The sequence below is a fragment of the Eublepharis macularius genome, chromosome 12 (assembly GCF_028583425.1).
Source record: "Eublepharis macularius isolate TG4126 chromosome 12, MPM_Emac_v1.0, whole genome shotgun sequence".
In the NCBI taxonomy this organism is placed as follows: Eukaryota; Metazoa; Chordata; class Lepidosauria; order Squamata; family Eublepharidae; genus Eublepharis; species Eublepharis macularius.
The window spans coordinates 54,416,794-54,436,184 of NC_072801.1; the positions used below are offsets into that span (position 1 = coordinate 54,416,794).

Here is a 19,391-nt window from a genome sequence, read left to right on the forward strand (position 1 = left end):
GAGATTCATTCTTTTTATGAGAACTTGGCCACCATTTCTGATTTATTACTGTCAAGGCAACACAAATGGTGGCTTAACTCTTGCAAGAGGATGTGACTTATGGATAGTTCAGGTAGTCCTATAATAGTACATGAGTGGCTTGGCACACTATTTTAAATGAGAACCAGGGCAAAAAAGTTAGTGGATGGATTCTTACTAGGCTTACTTTTTGCCCTACCCTCAGCTCCAGTAATCACTTATCTGTGGGAAATTGAAGAAAATTGGAGGGAAAATGGCTGGAAAATGGCATTGTAACCCTCTATGAATTCCCCCATGTTTCTATGAATCTACCATAGATAGTAGGGAAAAAATACTAGAGTGTCACCCAGAAGTGATTTTATATCCTCGCCAAACTCCACCTTTCCCTGGCTCCAAAGTGAAACAGTGTGGCAACTCTCATTCATTTATTAATTTTATGACAAATCTTAGTTCTAAGTTGCAATCAAATTGTAAGCTACATTTTCTGGTAAGGAGACTTGGATCCAGGAATGGTCTCAAGTTACAGGTATTTCTATCTTACCTATTAACTCTTTCTCAAGGCATATATGAAGAACAGATGAAATTGTTCCAAAACACCTTCAGACTGCAATTTTCCCTTATCACTAATATAGAGGAAACAGTCTCCACATATTTAAAATTAAAGGATGGCTTTATACTTGAGAATTTTTTGTTTCTAGACAAACATTTCTTTTTCTGGAAATGAAGCCCAAAGTATGGATTACCTGCACACTCCAGACCAACATCATCTCCGTGGTGACAGCTATCAGGACCCAAGATGGGTCCTGATCCCTGTCCAAACCAGGCCTTTTTATGGATTTTTAAAGCAGCACCACAGCCTACATTTCTGCAGACAGCTTCAGCTTCTCTCATGCTCCAAGAGTCATCGCATATGGTCCCCCATTGATGATTGTGGAACATCTCCACTCTCCCAGAGCAGTTAGTTGAGCCATTCACCAGTCTGAGGGCTGAGGGAAATCAAAATATTGAAGAATGTTCATCAAGGAAAATGCAACTCATCAAGGAAAAAGTTTTGGGCAAGAATGTTGAATGTCTCAGTCCTTACAGCTAAGGAGGCTGGGCTTGTTTGTATCAGGTGTTTCTTTTTCATAAAGAGATACAGGGCTTTTTTTCAGCTGGAATGTGGTGGAACAGGGTTCTGGAACCTCTTGAAAATGGTCACATGGCTGGTGGCCCCGCTCCCTGATCTCCAGACAGAGGGGAGTCTAAACTCCCCTCTGTCTGGAGATCAGGGGGCGGGGCCACCAGCCATGTGACCATTTTCTCCCAGGGCAATCCATTGAGTTCCACCACCTCTTTTCTCAGAAAAAAAGCTCTGAAGAGATGTAAAAACCATTTCCCCTGTTTTGACTCTTAGGAGCTACTCTTTTAGCCATTTTGAATTCTAATAGGACATTATGGCTCTTCCAGACTGTATTCTATATTTTAAACTGTAAATTTTAAATTTATTGATGAACCTGCAAAGAGCTTTTTATTATTATTTTAATCTCTAGAGCATTTTGCCCTGCTTGGTACTTTGGAAGGGTTTTGTCTGTCTGTCTGTCTGTCTGTCTGTCTGTCTGTGTGATGTTGTGGCATTTTTGGTTTGTTGATTGATTTTGCTTTGGGTAACTTAGATATTTTCTGTCTAAAAGACATTGCACTCTACAGACAATTCTAAAAGTGATATGAAGAAAAAGATGCATTTATAAAATCCAAGCAATTAATAGTGCTGGATTTTCTATCCCAGCTTTGCTGAATTAAAATTGGAAGAAGGCCTGAGCATTAATCAAACTAAGGGTTTGTGGGATAGGTTACCAGAATACGTATGCTGTGGCACCCTCAATTTTGTTCATACTCAATTTTGAATCTAAACTTCTCAGTGCTTAAAAAGTATGCAGACTATAAGAATCTCAAATGGATTCAAATATGGGAGAGCTTTAATCATTATAACATTTTCTCATCAGCGACATTTGTGGATCATCAGAGGTAAATCCATTTAAATGATGAATTGTGTCCTTGTGGTGAGGGGTCATAAAACAATAGCTCATGTGTTATCATTATATAGTTACTATAAACTATAAAGAAATTGCCCTGACCAAGAAGGCCCAGGCTAGCTTGATTTTGTCAGATTTTGGAAGCTTAAATAGGGTTGTCTTTGCTGGGAGTCCACCTAGAGACACCAAGGTCACTACACAGAGCTAGGCAATGGTGAAGCACCTTTGTTAACCTCCTGCCTTGAAAACCCTAGAGATGTTGGCTGTGACTACATGGCACTTTCCTCTATAAAGAAGTAAATGCTTGGCTCTTGGCTATGGTGACAGGTTGTTGCTAGAGAAAATGTTCATAGTACTGTAAGAGTAGCTATTTTTAAAAAAATATAACCCTTGAGACTAGATCCTGGATGAATTGTGTTGACCAAACATGTAGAAATACTATTAGCAGTTTTCGTGACTGCATTGATGTCTGTTTCCAGGACTACAATTTAGTACTTTCTAGTATCTGCCCACAGATTACCTGAGCATACCACACTGACATCATCTCTGTGATCACAGAATTGTATTTCCCCAGGCTTTAGGTGGCTCCAAGGCTTTAGGCGGCAGTCCATCAGGGTAGTTTCTGTCCCTTTACATTCAACATCAACCAGCTGGATGGGATCAGTTCCCTTTCCAAACGGAGCTCTTTGTGGGGCTGCCAGGGCTACTCCACAATCAAGTTCATTGCACACAACATTGGCATCGTGAATATCCCAGTCATCATCACACACAGTCCCCCATTTCTGGTTGTGGAATACCTCAACTCTGCCAGAGCATTCATTTGGACCATTCATCAATTTGACCATATCTGGAACAGTGAAAAAGATTATTATTTCTTTACCCATCCCCCAGCTCCTCCTCTTCTCTGGTTTTCATTTGTATTTGGGGGTATGGATCCATTCAACAAAAGCTGCTCCAATATGTAGCTGGCCATTGTGAAAATTCAATGTAAAAAAACCCTAAAAGTATTCTTCTAGGTTTAAACCAGACAAGAGTCCTGTGCTCACTGCTTGAAAGTCCTAAAGGGAAAGGCTCTCTCTATTGGCCACAGTCCAAGGCAAACTGGCTAAGTGGGTAAGCCTATATTTCTCAGTTTCATGCTGATGTGCCTTAAGGTACTGATATAAGAACTACTGACAGCATCTATTTAAAGTGCTCTGAACATGTTTTTTAAAATGCTGTATCTTTAGGGTTTTTTTAAATTAAAAAACAGCTCATAGGTAAGTACACTTTTACAATAGCCTTTAAAGGCTAGAAGATGCTTGCTTAAATGACCACTGCTGGATTTTAATGGCTGTAACCGACCAGAGGCAAAACCCAAGTGCAATGAATCGACTATCCCAACAACAGCACTTGCAACTGCAAATAATACACAATTTTCACCAAAATATATAAAAATTTCTTCTTAATAATTATAAAGTGCTCAGTGTCAAAGTGTACTTAACACAATAATTACAAAATCAAAGTTCAAGCATAAGTAACAGAGTCAAATCCAGTCACATCCCTTTAAGGAAGTCTCTCAAAGCTTTCGGAGTCCTCTAATCAGCATATATTCTTGCTTAAAGAGCATGGAAACTTTCCCATGTTTTGACTTTTGTTTCTGCAATGAGTACCACCAAAGTACTCATGAAGTTCCACGGGACCATCCCGTGGTGCGCTGAATTCTTGCACATGAATGTTTTGGTCTTACTATGGAACTTCATGAGTACTTTGGTGGTAACAAGAACGGCCCCTGAGGAAGTGGATGTATCATGAAACGAGCTGAATGATCAAGCCGGCAGCTTGTAGGGCCAGGGGGGCCCCAGTTGGGCTCTCCTTCCATCCTTGAAATCCACCTGTATAAAGAGATAAGAAGAGGAAAACATTATTGGTCAATTTCCTTTTGACTACTACATCGTACTTACCTGAAGTTTGCTGTTGAAGAATCACCTAGATGTTGGTCGGGGATCTATGTTCATTTCAAACTGTGTTTGGATAAATGTGGTTCCAACTTTAGGAAAGTTTCCATGCTCTTTAAGCAAGAATATACGCTGATTAGAGGACTCCGAAAGCATTGATAGACTTCCTTAAAGGGACGTGACTGGATTTGACTCTGTTACTTATGCTTGAACTTTGATTTTGTAATTAGTACACTTTGACACTGAGCACTTTATAATTATTGAGAAGAAACTTCTATATATTTTGGTGAAAATTGGATTTTAATGGCTGGCAGCTCTTGGCCATAATCCAACTACCTAGGCGAGAGCTAAAGGAAACAGAATTGACTGTTTCATTATAAGCAGTTTTAGGAACCACTGGGCAAGGAGATATGGGAAAGAAGCTGACTCTGCATTAAGGGGAGTCTGTGGTTGTTTCTGCCATCATGCGAGGTCAACACCTTGTTTTCTTCAGAAGCTTTACACCATACAAATTTCTCCCACAAAATTTGCCTTGAAAGTCTAGCTGACTGTAATTAAACTAGAATTTGAATGTGATCCCAGGGACTTAGAAACAAAGCCTAAAATTGAGTTCCTAAATCACATGACTTAGTACAAAATTACTTAAGCACTCCACGCTTGCATCCCTTGTGTGGTCACATTCATGTGCTCCCCGAGGACTTTTGGGGCATTCTCTGAGCGCTGTTTCATTTCCTGTGCAGTTAACTGTGTCCAGCAAGATGGCTCCAGATCCACGGCCATAGTATGCTCCACCTAATGCTGAGGAGGCCTCTCCACAGTTCAGCTCTCGACACACCACTTGGGCATCTTGTAGATCCCATCCACCATCGCAAATGGTCCCCCACTGCTCGTTGTGATACACTTCGACTGTCCCAGAGCAGCGATTTGGGCCATTTGTTAGACGGACCTCTGATGAGATAGAAAAAAATTAAACATGAGTCTATTCTCAAGTATTAAACTTAACAAGAGTTTTCTGAGCAGAGCAATTTCTGTATACCAACACATACAAAACCCATTAAACATTTGGAGTTGGCTTTTGAACAAGTATAGACCCAAACTGGGAAAGGACAGTGAATGGTCACTGCTCGTTGCATCTGTACCACAAATTGGGATGTATATGAATCAGATTAGTTATAAATCGCATTTGAATATAAAAATGGCAGCTTTTCCTCTTAAAATAACAAGTAAATTGGGATTTTAAAAAATGGATTACTCTTTAATCCATTAATGGGGAAAGGAAATATCATCTCTGTGTGCATTCTGTTCACAATAGACCAAAAGCCCTGTCCAAGCCCTGTCATATGCCCCCCCCCACCCAGTGAGTGAAATGAAGTTTTAAAAATAAAACAGCCCTTGTCAATCATGAAGCATTGTGATTGCCCTTGAGTCCATGGCAACTCCACCAACAGCATTTCAGTGGGCATTGGAAACTGCAACAGTAGGGAGGAGACATATTGCAACCTGTGGATGGATTTTCTTGCATCTGTCGAAATGCTGTAGTGGATCCAGTTGAATGACAACTGCATCATAAGACAATCATAATTGTGGGTAATCTTTCCTTTCCATTCTGGTTTGTGGCTTACAGTATTGTTGGCTCGCTTGTGGCATTTGAAGATATTTTCTGTGCAGAAAATGTGTTTCTGAAGAAGGGAGCTCTGACTCTTAAAAGCTCATACCCTGAAAATCTTGTTGGTCTCTAAGGTGCCACTGGACTCAAATCCTACTACAGACCAACAGGGCTACTCATCTAAATTATTCTCTTTGCAGAACATCTTGTGTCTCTTTGTGTCATGATGTAATTTGGACTCTGCGAGTTGTTCTTGGATGTGTGTGTTTGGAATAGGAGAAGACATGTTAGATAAATGGTCTAGCATCTTAGAAAACAGCTGAAGTAGATGTCCTTTTACAATCCCTGGTTAGCTTATGTTTCTTTAGTGTAGATCAGAAATTCAAAATTATATAATAAGAAACTGCCACACTCCTTTCTTCATTTTGAAATTTGCACGAGTGCCTCTTACCTCTGCATACAACACCAGCATCTTTAGTGTGGGAACAATTATTCTTCTCTTGGTATTTTGCATGGCACTTGGTGATAGATTTCTCTGTCCCTGCGCAGTTAACACCAGCTAGCCAGATAGGGCCAGATCCAGCTCCAAAGTGAGCACCTCGTGGAGCTGATACAGCAGCTCCACATCCCAGGTAACGACACACAACTTTGGCGTCTTCCAGGTCCCAGTCGTCATCACATACAGTCCCCCAAAGCCTGTCACGAAGAAATTCCACTCGCCCAGAACACTGATTGAGGCCATTCACTAATCTCACCTGAGTTTGTTCTGAGAAAAAAATAAACACAGAGAAAGAATCAACATTCCTGGAGCTATTTTACTGTATAAATACTTTTTGTTACGCTGCACCTTTTGTCTGTGCTGAACGTGTGTTCTTAATTAAGCATGTCAGAATGTGTACATTATCGGAGTGATGGAGCTGCTGTGGAAGCATAATCACCATGCTGGATTAAACTATGAAAGTCTGATTTCTAGAGGCAATCTCCAAGAAAATTACTTTTGTGGTTTGGGGGGCTTTTGCACTAGAAGTTCTGAGTGTGAAATGATGAAGCCCTCTCCTCCAGAGCAGTTTCTTTGAACTCCGTTCATTTTCCCCCTTCCTATCTTCGTGCTGGGACTTGCCTTCCTCTGGGTTTTTGCATTCAGGCAAGGCAACAGGTTTCTGGCCACTGCAGAAACAAAAGTCAAAACATGGGAAGCAGGACTGCATAGAATTCAATCATCCTAGCAGAATTTGGGCAGGCATCCCAAGCGGAATAGCCATCCAGGAACCAGCCTTGCTCCACCCAGTGCCTGGTCTTCAGACAGTCAGTCAGGAACTCCCAATGGTTACCATGTCTTCCTCCTCCTGCTCACTCCACTAGCCTACCCTGTTGTTCCCTGTGCGTGCCATATTTGACAGTACTTTGAATACTGAAGGAGCAGTTAAACCTCCTGCCATAATGCTGCAGCAATACTGGACAAAGCAAAAGCAAGGGTGATAATCTTTTGGTGGTAAACTGTAGGCAAAATTAGATTTATAACCAACATCATCCCCTGCCTTTCTCCCCAATGGGGAACCCCAAGTGGCTTACAGCGTTCTTCTGTACTCCATTTCATCCTCACATTAACAACTGTGTGAGGCAGTAAGGCTGTGTGGGTGGACTAAGTTCACCAAGCAAGATTCTGTGGCTGAGGCAGAGTTCGAACCTCTCTCCTAGATCCTAATCAGACACTCTAAATACTACACCACATTTGCTGTAATAGCTCAGTGAGGTTGTTAACTCCTCTTTGTTTAGTAAAGGAGGGAATATGTTCTACCTCCCTGTTTGTGCTGCTTTTCTCCCCAATGGGGATCCAAAATGGCTTACATCCTTCTGTTTCCTTTATCCTCAAAACAACACTGTTAGGTAGGTCGGGGTGAGTGTGTGTCAGCTAGAATCCTTTTATGGAAAAAGGCTCTCCTTGATCCTAAGCTGATTCCACGCATGTTGGATAACGCACTTCCAATCCTCTTTAGAGATCATTTGGAATTGAATTTTTTGTGTGTGAAACAAAAAATCCACTTCTAAATGATTGCTAAAGTGCATTGGAAGTGCATTATCCAACGTGCACGGAATCAGCCCTACTGTGACATTCTAACCACTACACAACACAGGCCATCATAGGGCAGGGAAGTTGTTACCCCCCCCCCCCGTTGTTCTATGACTCAGGGCGAAGCTACAAGTGACGAATGACACTTGAATGGCAAGTGTATTTCTCCCTGTTCACTTGTGCTCCACTCAATCCACTTGCCGTTCAAGTGTCATTTGTCACTTGTAGCTTGGCCCATAGAGGATATTTTCCATCTCTGGGCCAAGCTACACATGACGAATGACACTTGAACGGCAAGTGGATTGAGTGGAGGGCAAGTGAACAGGGAGAAATACACTTGCTGATCAAGTGTCATTCGTCATGTGTAGCTTGGCCCTGAGTCAGTGCTGTCTGCATTTTCCTACTTTCTTGTGAGTAAACCTTTGATTTCATCAAAAATAGCAAAGGCATTTTACAGAGCTAACCTGTGGCAGGATGTCCCAATTCTCTTCATTTTTGGCACTGCAAGTCCCACTATCATCTGGAAGCTAGCGGTTAATTCTGATAGTCCTAGCTTTATTTTCTGATGAGCTATGAAGAACATAAGAATATAAGAAATTAAGAAGAGGCTTATTAGATCGGACCAGGGATCCAATTGGTCCAGCATCCTGTCTCACATAGTTAATATAGAGGGCCAACAACAGGGCATAAAGGCCGAGGCCTTCCCCTGACAGACTTATCCTCCATGAATCTATACAGTCCCCCCTTAAAGCTATATCACTAAATCCTCCTGCAGTGAATTCCACATCTTAATCACTTCTGTAAAGAAATATTTCCTTTTGTCTGTTCTGAATCTTCTGCCTATCTGGTTCATTGGATGCCCTCCAGTTCTAGTATTTAATTAACTAGTACTACCTAGTTATGTCATGCCTGCCACAGATGACTTTAGATCGGAAGGAGTGTGAACTACCTGGGCCAAGAAGTTCCAATACCCTTCATTTTGGTCCCTGCAACTCCTATCATCATTCTGTCAGTGGTGGCCATTTTTGAGGTTCTTAGTTTTATTTTCTGAGGAGTTATGCCTGCCAGAGATGGATGGACAGATCTTTTTATTATTGTAGATTATTCTCGGGATTCTAGAGCACCTTTCCTTCCTCTTGCCCAGTTAGGGATCCTAGGTCCCTGCTCCCACCCTCCATTCTCTACCACCACTCACCTTGCCATTGGAGGGGGGGAGGTAGGGAAACAGGCCTCCCAGTAGCACTCCTGGGGCAGTGCGACACCAGTCGCAGGAGTGACATCATCATGCAGGACCCAGGAGTGCTCTCGCACTTCATAGAAGTCCTATTTGGGCACCACGAGCACATCTGCACACTTTGTACATCTGGAAGGTGAATGCCAGGGACCACCCTCCCACTGGGAGGGTAAGGGGACCTGGTAGCCCTATGCCCAGTCCAGATATATACCTGAGCCACCACCTAGCCAGCCTCCCATCTTTCCAAGCCAGGAAGAAAAAGAATCTCATATTATTGTACTCTGTTGTTGGTCTTTTAATTGAGGCCTGCATCTACTCCAATATGTGTGCATTTGCTGGCTCCAGACTGCAAATTGCTGCTGAACGTACCAACTGAGTCACAGCAAGATGAGTCCTTGCTTCTCTTCCTTTTTTGGATTATTTGCTGCCCAGATGTGAGGATCTCGTCTTGTTATTGGACATCATCATATGTGATCAGTATTATCCCCCTTCTTCCTGCTTGGTAAGAATGCATGAAGAGAAACCTGGTCTGCCAACTAGTGGACCAGAAAACAACCATGCAAGGGGGTCTATTTAGCATAAGATTATGAAAGTCTTACTCTTAATTCATCCTGGGCCTGGAACTATTGTCTCAGGGCCAAGCTACACATGACGAATGACACTTGAACGGCAAGTGGATTGAGTGGAGGGCAAGTGAACAGGGAGAAATACGCTTGCCGTTCAAGTGTCATTCGTCATGTGTAGCTTGGCCCACAGCCTTATATGAACAGTTATCTGGGTCTTAGGACAGGAGGATTTTGTGGATCCTTTTCATGTCTATGGGTTGAATGACCATTACCTGCACACTCTACACTTGCATCTTTGTTGTGGTCACAGCTGTGTTCTGCCAAGGGGTTTGCTGGGCATTTGCTTAGACTGTCTTCGGCTCCTGTGCAGTTGACCTCGTCCATCCAAATGGAACCAGATCCTTGTCCAAACTTGGCTCCACTTGGTGCTGCTAGAGCTTTTCCACAGCCCACTTCCTGGCACACAACACGGGCTTCATTCATGTCCCAGCCATTTTCACACACTGTTCCCCATTCCTGGTTACGGAGCACCTCGACCCGGCCAGCGCAGGGAGTTGGACCATTCACCAGCCTTACCTCTGTTCAGAGATTCAAAAATTAAACATTACCATAAATGCAGTTAATGTTGAAACAGCAGTCCTTCATGGCAATCCCTCCATATTTCAAAAGGAACAAAAACAAAATTTCAAAATACCAACAAAAAAAAAAGCATTCGTGCTCTTATGACTGACCACAGGCTCAGCATTCTGTCTTTGGAAGTAGCCAGCTGAAGTCCTAATTCATATTCACAAACAGGTACAAGGAGTTGAGCTTGTGCCAGAAACTGGTATTTACCACTTCTGGTAAGCTGTTTCTTCACAACGCTTTCCTCCAATGTGGTAAATATCAGCATTCATCACACTGGGGAGAACATTTACTAGAAACATTCTTGAATGGACACTACCTAGCCAATTAATCTCCAGATGATTTGATTCTCTTGCCCGCTATTCATGCTGGCTTCTACCAGTGCCCCCAACAGTTGCTTGATGCAGAGATGGTAGCATGCCATGAAAAGTTTCATTTATGGATTCCTGCATATCAAACTGTGATAATTAAAGGCAAAGGAGTGAGCCAGGCCAATTTTCCCACCTTGTTGACAACCTCATTCATGTTAAAAGTAAAGTGTGAATTAACCCCTCGTGTCTTGACCTTACCTGAGCATATGACACCAGCATCTTCTCCGTGGTTGCAGTTATGTTCTCCCCAAGGATTTGCTGGGCACTGACTGAGTGCTGATTCTATTCCTTTGCATTTAACCTCATCTAGCCAGATTGAGTCTGTTCCTCTTCCAAAAAGGGCTCTATGTGGGGCTGATACTGCAATTGGACATCCCAGTTGCCGACAAACAACTACAGCTTCCTCCATTCCCCAGTCATCATCACAAACAGTGCCCCACATTCCATTATGGAACACTTCCACTCTTCCGCTGCAGCGACTTGAACCGTTCACTAGTCTGATTTCAGCCGTATCTACAGGATCTGAACTCCAAACCACACCTAGGAAGATCCATTTTCAGAGAGTGAGATTATCTGCTGAAAGTATCACAAGGAGAAAAAGTAATAACTGAAATAGTCTTGATCCATTTGATTCAGCTTTCTTTTCCCAACAAGATTCAGCCAAATGCCTCAAAAGACAACTGCGCTTTCCCTATTTCTTCTTGTAATAATTTAGCATTTGAGCAGATATAGCCTCCGTGACTGAAAATTTCATTTAACTAATAGCCATCATTCATAAATTTGTAATTTGTCTCATGTTTTAAATAAATCTGTTGGCTGTCACCACATCTTGTGGTGGTGAATTCTCTAAATTAATAATGCATTGTGTAAAGAAGACCTAGGGCAGCATAGAGATCAGAGAGCTGAAACAGGAGCTGTGAGACCCAGGTTTGAATCCCTATATTGTCACAGATACTCACTGGGTGACCTGGGGCTAGTTCTCCCTTTCAATCTACATCAGTTTACAGGACTGCAGTTATGATAAAAAGTAAGGCAATAGAACCATGTTTTAAGCTGCTTTGTGTCCCCATTTTGGAGAAAAGTGAGGTACGAAAATCTAAATAAATAAAATAAATAAACAAAAAGTCCATCCCTTTGTCCACCCAGAATATACTGCTAAATCAACTTCACTGAATAACTCTGTTCTAATTTGATGAAGGGAGAAAACCCCTCCCCCTCACACTGCCTCCATACTATCTACAATTTTAGCAATCTCTAATCTCTCCACCACCACCACCCCCAACATTTTTAGCCCTTTCACACAGGAAGATTCTTGAACTTCTTCATAATCTTAACTGCTTGCTGCTAATGTTCTGGGATGGGGGTCAGATGAAAGTGTTTTCCACAAGGTTGCCAGCACTGCCTTAGCAGTTAACTTGTCCCTGGGCTCTGGGGTTTTTCCCAGGGCACTAAAGGAGGCTGTGGTGAGGCCCCTTCTAAAGAAACCATCATTGGATCCTGCCGACCCACTTGGTTACTGCCCAGTCTTGAACCTCCCATTTCTGGGTAAGGTGATTGAGCGGGCAGCAGAGAAACAACTGCAGAGTTTCCTGAAGGAGACCTCGGCCCTAGACCCCTTCCAGTCTGGGTTTCACCCGGGGCACAGGGTGGAGATATTGCTGGTCGTCCTCACAGACGATCTTCACAGGCATCTGGATCAGGGCAGATCAGCGCTGCTAATATTACTAGACCTTTCAGCAGTGTTTGATACGGTCAACTACGATCTTTTGACCCACCACCTCATCGATGTGGGAATCCAAGGGACGGCACTACAGTGACTAGTCTCATTTCTTCATGGTCGGGAACAGAGGGTGGCACTGGGGGAGAAGTTATCATCCCGAAGGCCACTAATATGCGGTGTGCTGCAGGGGGCGATACTCTCCCCATTACTGTTTAACATCTACATGCACCCCCTGGCCCAGTTGGTGTGAACTTTTGGGCTTGAGTGTCACCAATAAGTGGATGACACCTAGCTATATCTGTTGATGGATGGTCGGCCTGGGTTGGCCCCGGATGTCCTGGAGCATGCTTTTGAAGCTGTGGCTGGATGGTTGAGGCAAAGTCGGCTGAAACTAAACCCTGCAAAGGTGGAGATCCTGTATCTGAGTCGCGGAAATGTGGATTCGGGTCCTCGGCTTCCTATACTCGATGGTGCAGTGCTTACACTGTCCCTGAGAGTTAGGGGCCTGGGGTTGATTCTGGATGCCTCCTTGACTGTGGAGGCCCAGGTCACTGCAGTTGCCAGGTCTTCTTTTTTCTATCTTCTACAGACCAGGCAACTTTCCCCTTATCTTTCATCCCATGACTTGGCTACAGTGATCCAGGCAATGGTCACTAGAGATGGGCACGATCTGCATTATGATAAAAAAAACCCCACAATAATGGCGTTCGCGCAATCGGGACCTGGTGGATTGTTGTCTTTAACGGCAAACGATCCAGCAGTTGGGAGGGGGCTGGACCGGGGCTGGAAGGGGTGATCGTGATACGATTGGGGAAGCTAGACATTCAGGCACCAACAATCTATTCCCCTGGCAATGGAGGCAGGGGAATGCCTGAGCTCTGTTTGAAACTTGATAATATTTCCCCTAGCAAGGAAAAGCAAACAGTTGTGAGTGAAAAGGTGGCTTCCTGACAAAAATATAAGCAAAGTGATTGGGAGAGGAAGGGGTTAAGACTTAAGAGAGAGAGAAAACAAAAAACCCTGGCTTTGAGCGCGGCTATCAGCAGAAGCTGTTTTGCGCTCCTCTCCTGAGTTCATTCAGTGCGTTGAAAGAGTTTTTAAAAAGCAAGCAGCCAGTCTTCCAAAACACACTGAATGAACTCAGTCAGGAGGAGAGATCTCTTCTCAGGGCCAAGCTACACATGACGAAAGACACTTACCTGGCAAGTGGATTGAGTGGAGGGCAAGTGAACAGGGAGAAATACACTTGCTGTTCAAGTGTCATTCGTCATGTGTAGCTTGGCCCTCAGTGTTAACTCTTTCAACACACTGAATGAAAACAAAAACCCTGGGCTTTGAGAGCAGCTATCAACTGAAGCTGTTTTGCGATCCACTCCTGAGTTCATTCATTCACCAGCGCAGATCCACGATTAGCTTGATCAGTATTTTTTTGGGATCGTGCCCATGTCTAATGGTCACCTCTAGGCTTGACTACTGTAACGCACTCTACACTGGGCTTCCGCTGAACCTCATCTGGCGGTTACAACTGGTACAGAATGCAGCAGCATGGGTCATCACCAGAACATCAAGGTGTGAGCACATAACGCCGGTATTGTGTCAGCTGCACTGGTTACTAGTAGATTACCGAATCAGGTTCAAGGTTCTGGTATTAACCTATAAAGCCCTATGTGGACAGGGACTGGCATATCTGTGGGACCGCCTCTCCCTATATGAGCCTCAGAGGACTTCGCTCTAATGGCAAACATCTGCTGAAGGGCCCTGGCCCCAGGGAGGCCTGCCGGGCATCAACCAAGTCCAGGGCCTTTTCGGTCCTGGCCCTGGTGGAATGCTCTGCCTAATGAGACCAGGGCCTGGAGGGATTTTGCTTGTTCGGAACTTGATCAGATGGGTCAGTTTCTGTTCGGAATTGCAGACACTCTGGCACCAGTAATTAATTCCTGGGGCAACATAGGGCCAAGCTACACATGACGAATGACACTTGAACAGCAAGTGTATTTCTCCCTGTTCACTTGCCCTCCACTCAATCCACTTGCCGTTCAAGTGTCATTCATCATGTGTAGCTTGGCCCTGAGTCAGGGAGGGAATGAGCTGTGTTTGCCCTCCTTCTGTTGCCCTCGAAACACAAATGGAAGTCCAGCTTTCCTTGATTAGCAGGCTTCCTTCCAACCACGGAGCAGCAACCCAGGGGAGGGAGGGGGAAGGGGGTGTTCTGAAGCCATGGGCACAAAGGAAAGGCAAAAGGCAGCATGGGAGGCTGGGAGGCCACCCGCGCCGTTTGTCTTTCCCCAGGACAAGGGGCACGTGGGCAAGCCAGCCGCCCCTTGTCCTGGGGAAAGGCAAAAGGCAGCGTGGGAGGCTGGGAGGCCACCCGTGCCATTCGTCTTTCCCCAGGACAAGGGGGGGGATGTACTAAAACGAATGACAGGATTGCCCATTGAAAATAATGGGAGAGGCTTGAATGCCCGTTGGAAATAATGGGAACCGGGAATGCCCATTGACTTGCATGGGCTCCATTGAAACACATTAGAGCAAAAAAAAAGGTGCAAAGAAAACGTGGAATGGATTTTGAAGGAAACTCTCTGGGCCCAGATAGACTGTTCTGGGACTGGATTGACAGGTCCCTGACTGGAATGACGGCCCCTGGGTGTGACAGAAGGGGACTGGGACTGGAATGACGGCCCCTGGGTCTGTCAGAAGGGCTCTGAGACTGGAATGATGGTCCCTGGGTGACAGTCAGGGGTCTGTCATTCCAGTCCCAGACCCCTTCTGTCACACCCAGGGGCCGTCATTCCTTTTTTTAAAAAAAGAATTTTTATTGGATTGGTCATTATATCAATTCACACATTTATTTTATCTCCCCCATATAATAATATCCCCCCTTTCCCCCCTTTTCCGTTGACTTCCAACAGTTTTCCATTCACTTCATCTAATTAACTTTACTACCTCTTAATATATAATCCTTAACCATCCTAAACCTGTCATTCCAGTCCCAGACCTTTCTGTCACACTTAGGAGTCATCATTCCAGTCAGGGGCCTGTCATTCCAGTCCCAGAGCCCATCTGAGACACCCAGGGGCCGTCATTGCACTCAGGGGCCTGTCAATGGAGCCCATGCAAGTCAATGGGCATTCCAGGTTCTCATTATTTCCAATGGGCAGTCAAGCCTCTCCCATTATTTTCAATTGACAATTCTGTCATTCGTTTTAGTACATCCCACAAGGGGCACATGGGCAAGCCAGCCACCCCTTGTCCTGGGGAAAGGCAAAAGGCAGCGCGGGAGGCTGGGAGGCCGCCTGCGCCATTCACCTTTCCCCAGGACAAGGGGCGTGTGAGCAAGCCAGCCACCCCTTGTCTTGCGGGGCTGGTGAACGGTGCAGGCAGCCTCCAAGCCACTTGCACTGCAGCCAGCTCCGCAGCGCACCGAGACAGCCGGCTTGCTGCGTGGGCGGGGGCGACTCAGGCGCTCGCGCGTGCACACAGGAGCCTGACTACGGTTGCCCTGGGCGCTGGCCTCCCCGATTCCTGATTTCGGACCGGAAATTAGACTTGATCAGGTAGAATCGGTTACCTGCGTTCAGCAGCAGTCCAGATCCACGAACGGCTTAATCAGAATTTTTTTTTGGATCGTGCCCATGTCTACTCATGATGAGCCCTCCTCCCTCACAATTATTTTGAAGGTGAATGCCGGTTACATATTAAACATGAGTTATGATGGGTTTTCTCCCAACCTAACTTGCATTTAACATATTGTCTAATTATACCCCTAGTTAGGGTTGCCGGGTGCAGGGCCGTTACTGTTGATGTTATCACATCAACACCAATGCGCTATTACTCACGAAGCCCCCAGAAATAGCATCAGCACTTCACTGGGGATGTCATAGATGCTCTGGTATTTAGGCTTAACAATAGAGTTTTGCAAAAATACCAGAGAGTCGGCACAGCTTTCCTCAGCAATGCACTGATGTTACTTTTGGGTGCATGAAGAATGACAGCACATTGATCACCACCCCCACCCCCAATTTCCATCTCTTTTTCCTTCTACCATCGAACTGAATGGCAGTAGGAAGCCCTAGCTGGTTGCAGGGGATCCCCCACACACACCAGAGGTGGCCTGGCAACCCTACCCTGTTTTGGAGCTCAACATGCTTACATTATTATACTGTAGAAGGGCACAACTAGAGAATCATTGACCCTAACAAAGAATCACTGTTTAATCCAGGAAAATCCTTTGATTCTAGAAAGGTATTTTCCACATGGAAGCAAGTTTGGGAGGTTTCCCCAATGCTGCTGTGGGAAAAGAGAAAGGAAATGAGAGGAAACAAGAAAAATGGAAGTGCTTTAAAAAGAATGGGGGATTAAGGGGATATTCCCACTCCAATTTTGGGATAGGATTATGAGATTATCCCCCTTCCCTAGACTATTGTTAAATACAAAAGGTTTCCTTCCCCTACAAAAAGTATAATTGAATGGCTGACCAATCTCATTATAATCTTGGTGTTTAGAATTTGCCCTCTGTGACAAAATGGGTTATTCCCCCTATGAAATTTGTTGAAGGTAGTGTCACCAACTGGATTAGAGAAACATGGTGTCTCTCTTTAATAAAGGCTTAATGTGTAGAAATGGGCAGTTGAAGCATTTCACAAAGAGTTGCCAACCTCTTGGTAGGACCTGGTGATATCCTGGAATTACAACTGATTTCCAAACTGCAGAGGCCAATTTCCCTGGAGAAAATGGCAGCTTTAGAGGAGGGATTCTATGGTATTATACACTGTTGCATTCCCTGCCCTCTCCAAACTCCACTCTTGCCAGGCTCTACTCTCTAAATCTTCAATAATTGCCCAATCTACAATCTCCAGGCCAGTTGGCAACCCTTACGTTGAAAATTCTGTTTATGCGATATACTAAGGGAAGCTCTTCACAAAGGGAAGCTCTTCACAAAAATGGCTGCTCCAAAACTGTAAGCACTGTTAGCCTAACATCTGTTTCAAGTAAATCAGTGGGAGCTATTATTAAAATGACAATTATTAAGCAAAGGGGGGAAAAGTATCCTGAGGGGCAATCAGTATGGCTTCTGCAAAGAGAAGTTCTGCCTCACCTGCCTCACCCCTGTCTACTCATGGCCACACCTGCCTCACCCCTCATGCCTGCCTCACCTGCCTCATGGCCTCACCTGCCTCACCCTGTCTACTCATGGCCCCACCCCAGGGTAAAAGAAAAAAAAGTTCCCTCAGCTGCCACACACCTATGGTGCCTGGGGCTCCCACCTAATGGCTGCCAGATTCCAGCAATGGCTCAGACCCCATGGTCCCTTCCAGCAATCCCCGCCCAGAAGAGTATAGGGCTGTTCCTTACTTAGCCCTGGTAGGGGGACGGCAAAGGGGCATGAAAGTGGCATTGATTCTGAGAGCATTCTGGAATTTTACCGAGGGCCCAAGAGTCACTAACACCACCCCTGATACTGCAGCTTAAAAACCAAAGAAATGACTTACTGCATCAGATCAAGATTATCCCTGTTCAATCTGAAACTGCTCAGTGCCATAATCTGATCTTAAAAATAATGCCAAAACAGTGGGATGAGGTAGGAGGAGGGGGGCGGGGAAATACACATTTTCTAGTTACAAGCTTAAAGTATGAGTATCACTTACCCCCAAAACTGGCTAGGAGGAGAAGGGTCACTACCATTTTTGTCAGCCTTCTTTCCAAATGTCCCACCAATGAAGGGAAAGAATATGCAGCCATGGCCCCAGGGCTCCAGCCCAGTGGGAGTAGAGTCCTCACTTGCACAAAATTCTCAAAGCCAGGATGATTTGACTGCAGCTTGTCGAGATGGGACACCTGCCTAGGTCAACGCCATGGGCAAAGGTTGGGACTGGAGACCAAATGCTGGGAAGAGGCTGGTGCAAACGGGGAAGGAGGAGCCTCATCAGGGTTAACTTGGCCCTTTGCCAGGCTCTGCTGTTTCCTGCATTTGTGGTCTTTTAAAACCACTTGCAGTCCATTCTAATGGGCATCCTATGGTTTATTTATTTCTTCAGCTATGCTTATGAACTGTCAGGCTGTACTTCTACTGATCAGCTGCTGAACCTTACAGGAGTTAGCTACATATTATTAACATTAATACCTATGATTCAAATTACAAATATACAACGCTGAAATAAACAATCTTGCAATGTAAGTCCTTTACATCTATTTTTGTACCTGGAACAGCAGAGAGCGAGTCACTGTTCTCTTCTGTGTCGGAGCCCTTTAGAACATTGAAGAGCCCCATGATGATGTCTCTCTCCTCAGACATCTCTTCTGCAAGCTAAACATAGCTGGCTCCTTCAATCTTTCCTTGTAGGACTTGTTATCCAGACTCTGAACATCTCCATTGCTCTTTAATGAAATGAACTGCTCCTTAATTGCTCTAGTTTGTCTACCTCTTTCATCCAGTGTGATGTCCAAAACTGGACCCAGTAGTCCACATGAGGTCTGACTAGTGCAAAGAGTGGAATGACTAAGGGCCAAGCTACACATGACGAATGACACTTGAACGGCAAGTGTATTTCTCCCTGTTCACTTGCCCTCCACTCAATCCACTTGCCGTTCAAGTGTCATTCGTCATGTGTAGCTTGGCCCTAATTCTCATGACCTGAATATTATGTACCTTTTAATGTAGTCCCAAAACCCTTTTTGGATTGTATCACATTGCCAATTCATGTTCAGTTTTATGTCCATTTTCAAAATACTTATCCCCTTTTCATTTCATTGCATTTCAACAAAATGAAGTTGTTGATGCCAGTTTGCTTGACTCCCTGAGGCTACTCAGAAACTATGATATTTCTGATGCTATGATTGCCAGCCCAAGTAAGGATTCAAATGGGATTAAACTTTAGAATTCAAATTTGTGTTAGTTGGTGGGGGAGGAGGGCTGGAATTTCAGAACCATTATTTTCTACATGGGAAATAATATGAGGATACAGCTGATTTTAAAGATAATGCTACCAAGTTTGCACAAAATGTAGTCCTCCATTTAATCTAAACATCCCCTAAATCTCAAACAGAACAGATAGAGCAGCTTTTTTTACAGACCTCAAGGTAGGTGCCTTTCAGCACACTTGTCTCCAGTGTTTCCTACAGGAAGAAAGTGGCAGCAGCCCAGCAGAAGAGAGCACTAGCCATTGATACTTTAAAAAATGTTCCTGGCTGTACTTGGTTATAATCTTACAGTGACTATCTGATAATAAAGG

At 44.4% G+C, this 19,391-nt stretch overlaps 1 protein-coding gene across 1 annotated transcript in view; it reads right to left on the minus strand.

Annotated features, from left to right (window-relative positions):
• Positions 1-18,006, minus strand: part of LOC129338555 (uncharacterized) — a 177,061-nt gene extending 159,055 nt beyond the window's left edge. Inside the window, exons 1-7 of the mRNA XM_054992877.1 lie at positions 17,808-18,006; positions 10,641-10,982; positions 9,720-10,025; positions 6,028-6,342; positions 4,613-4,918; positions 2,554-2,880; positions 762-1,004 (exon numbers count right to left, since the gene is read on the minus strand). Coding sequence (XP_054848852.1) covers positions 762-1,004; positions 2,554-2,880; positions 4,613-4,918; positions 6,028-6,342; positions 9,720-10,025; positions 10,641-10,982; positions 17,808-17,901 — 1,933 coding nt within the window. The 5' untranslated portion in view covers positions 17,902-18,006. The remainder of the gene's footprint in view (positions 1-761; positions 1,005-2,553; positions 2,881-4,612; positions 4,919-6,027; positions 6,343-9,719; positions 10,026-10,640; positions 10,983-17,807) is intronic.
• Between the last annotated feature and the right edge of the window lie 1,385 nt (positions 18,007-19,391).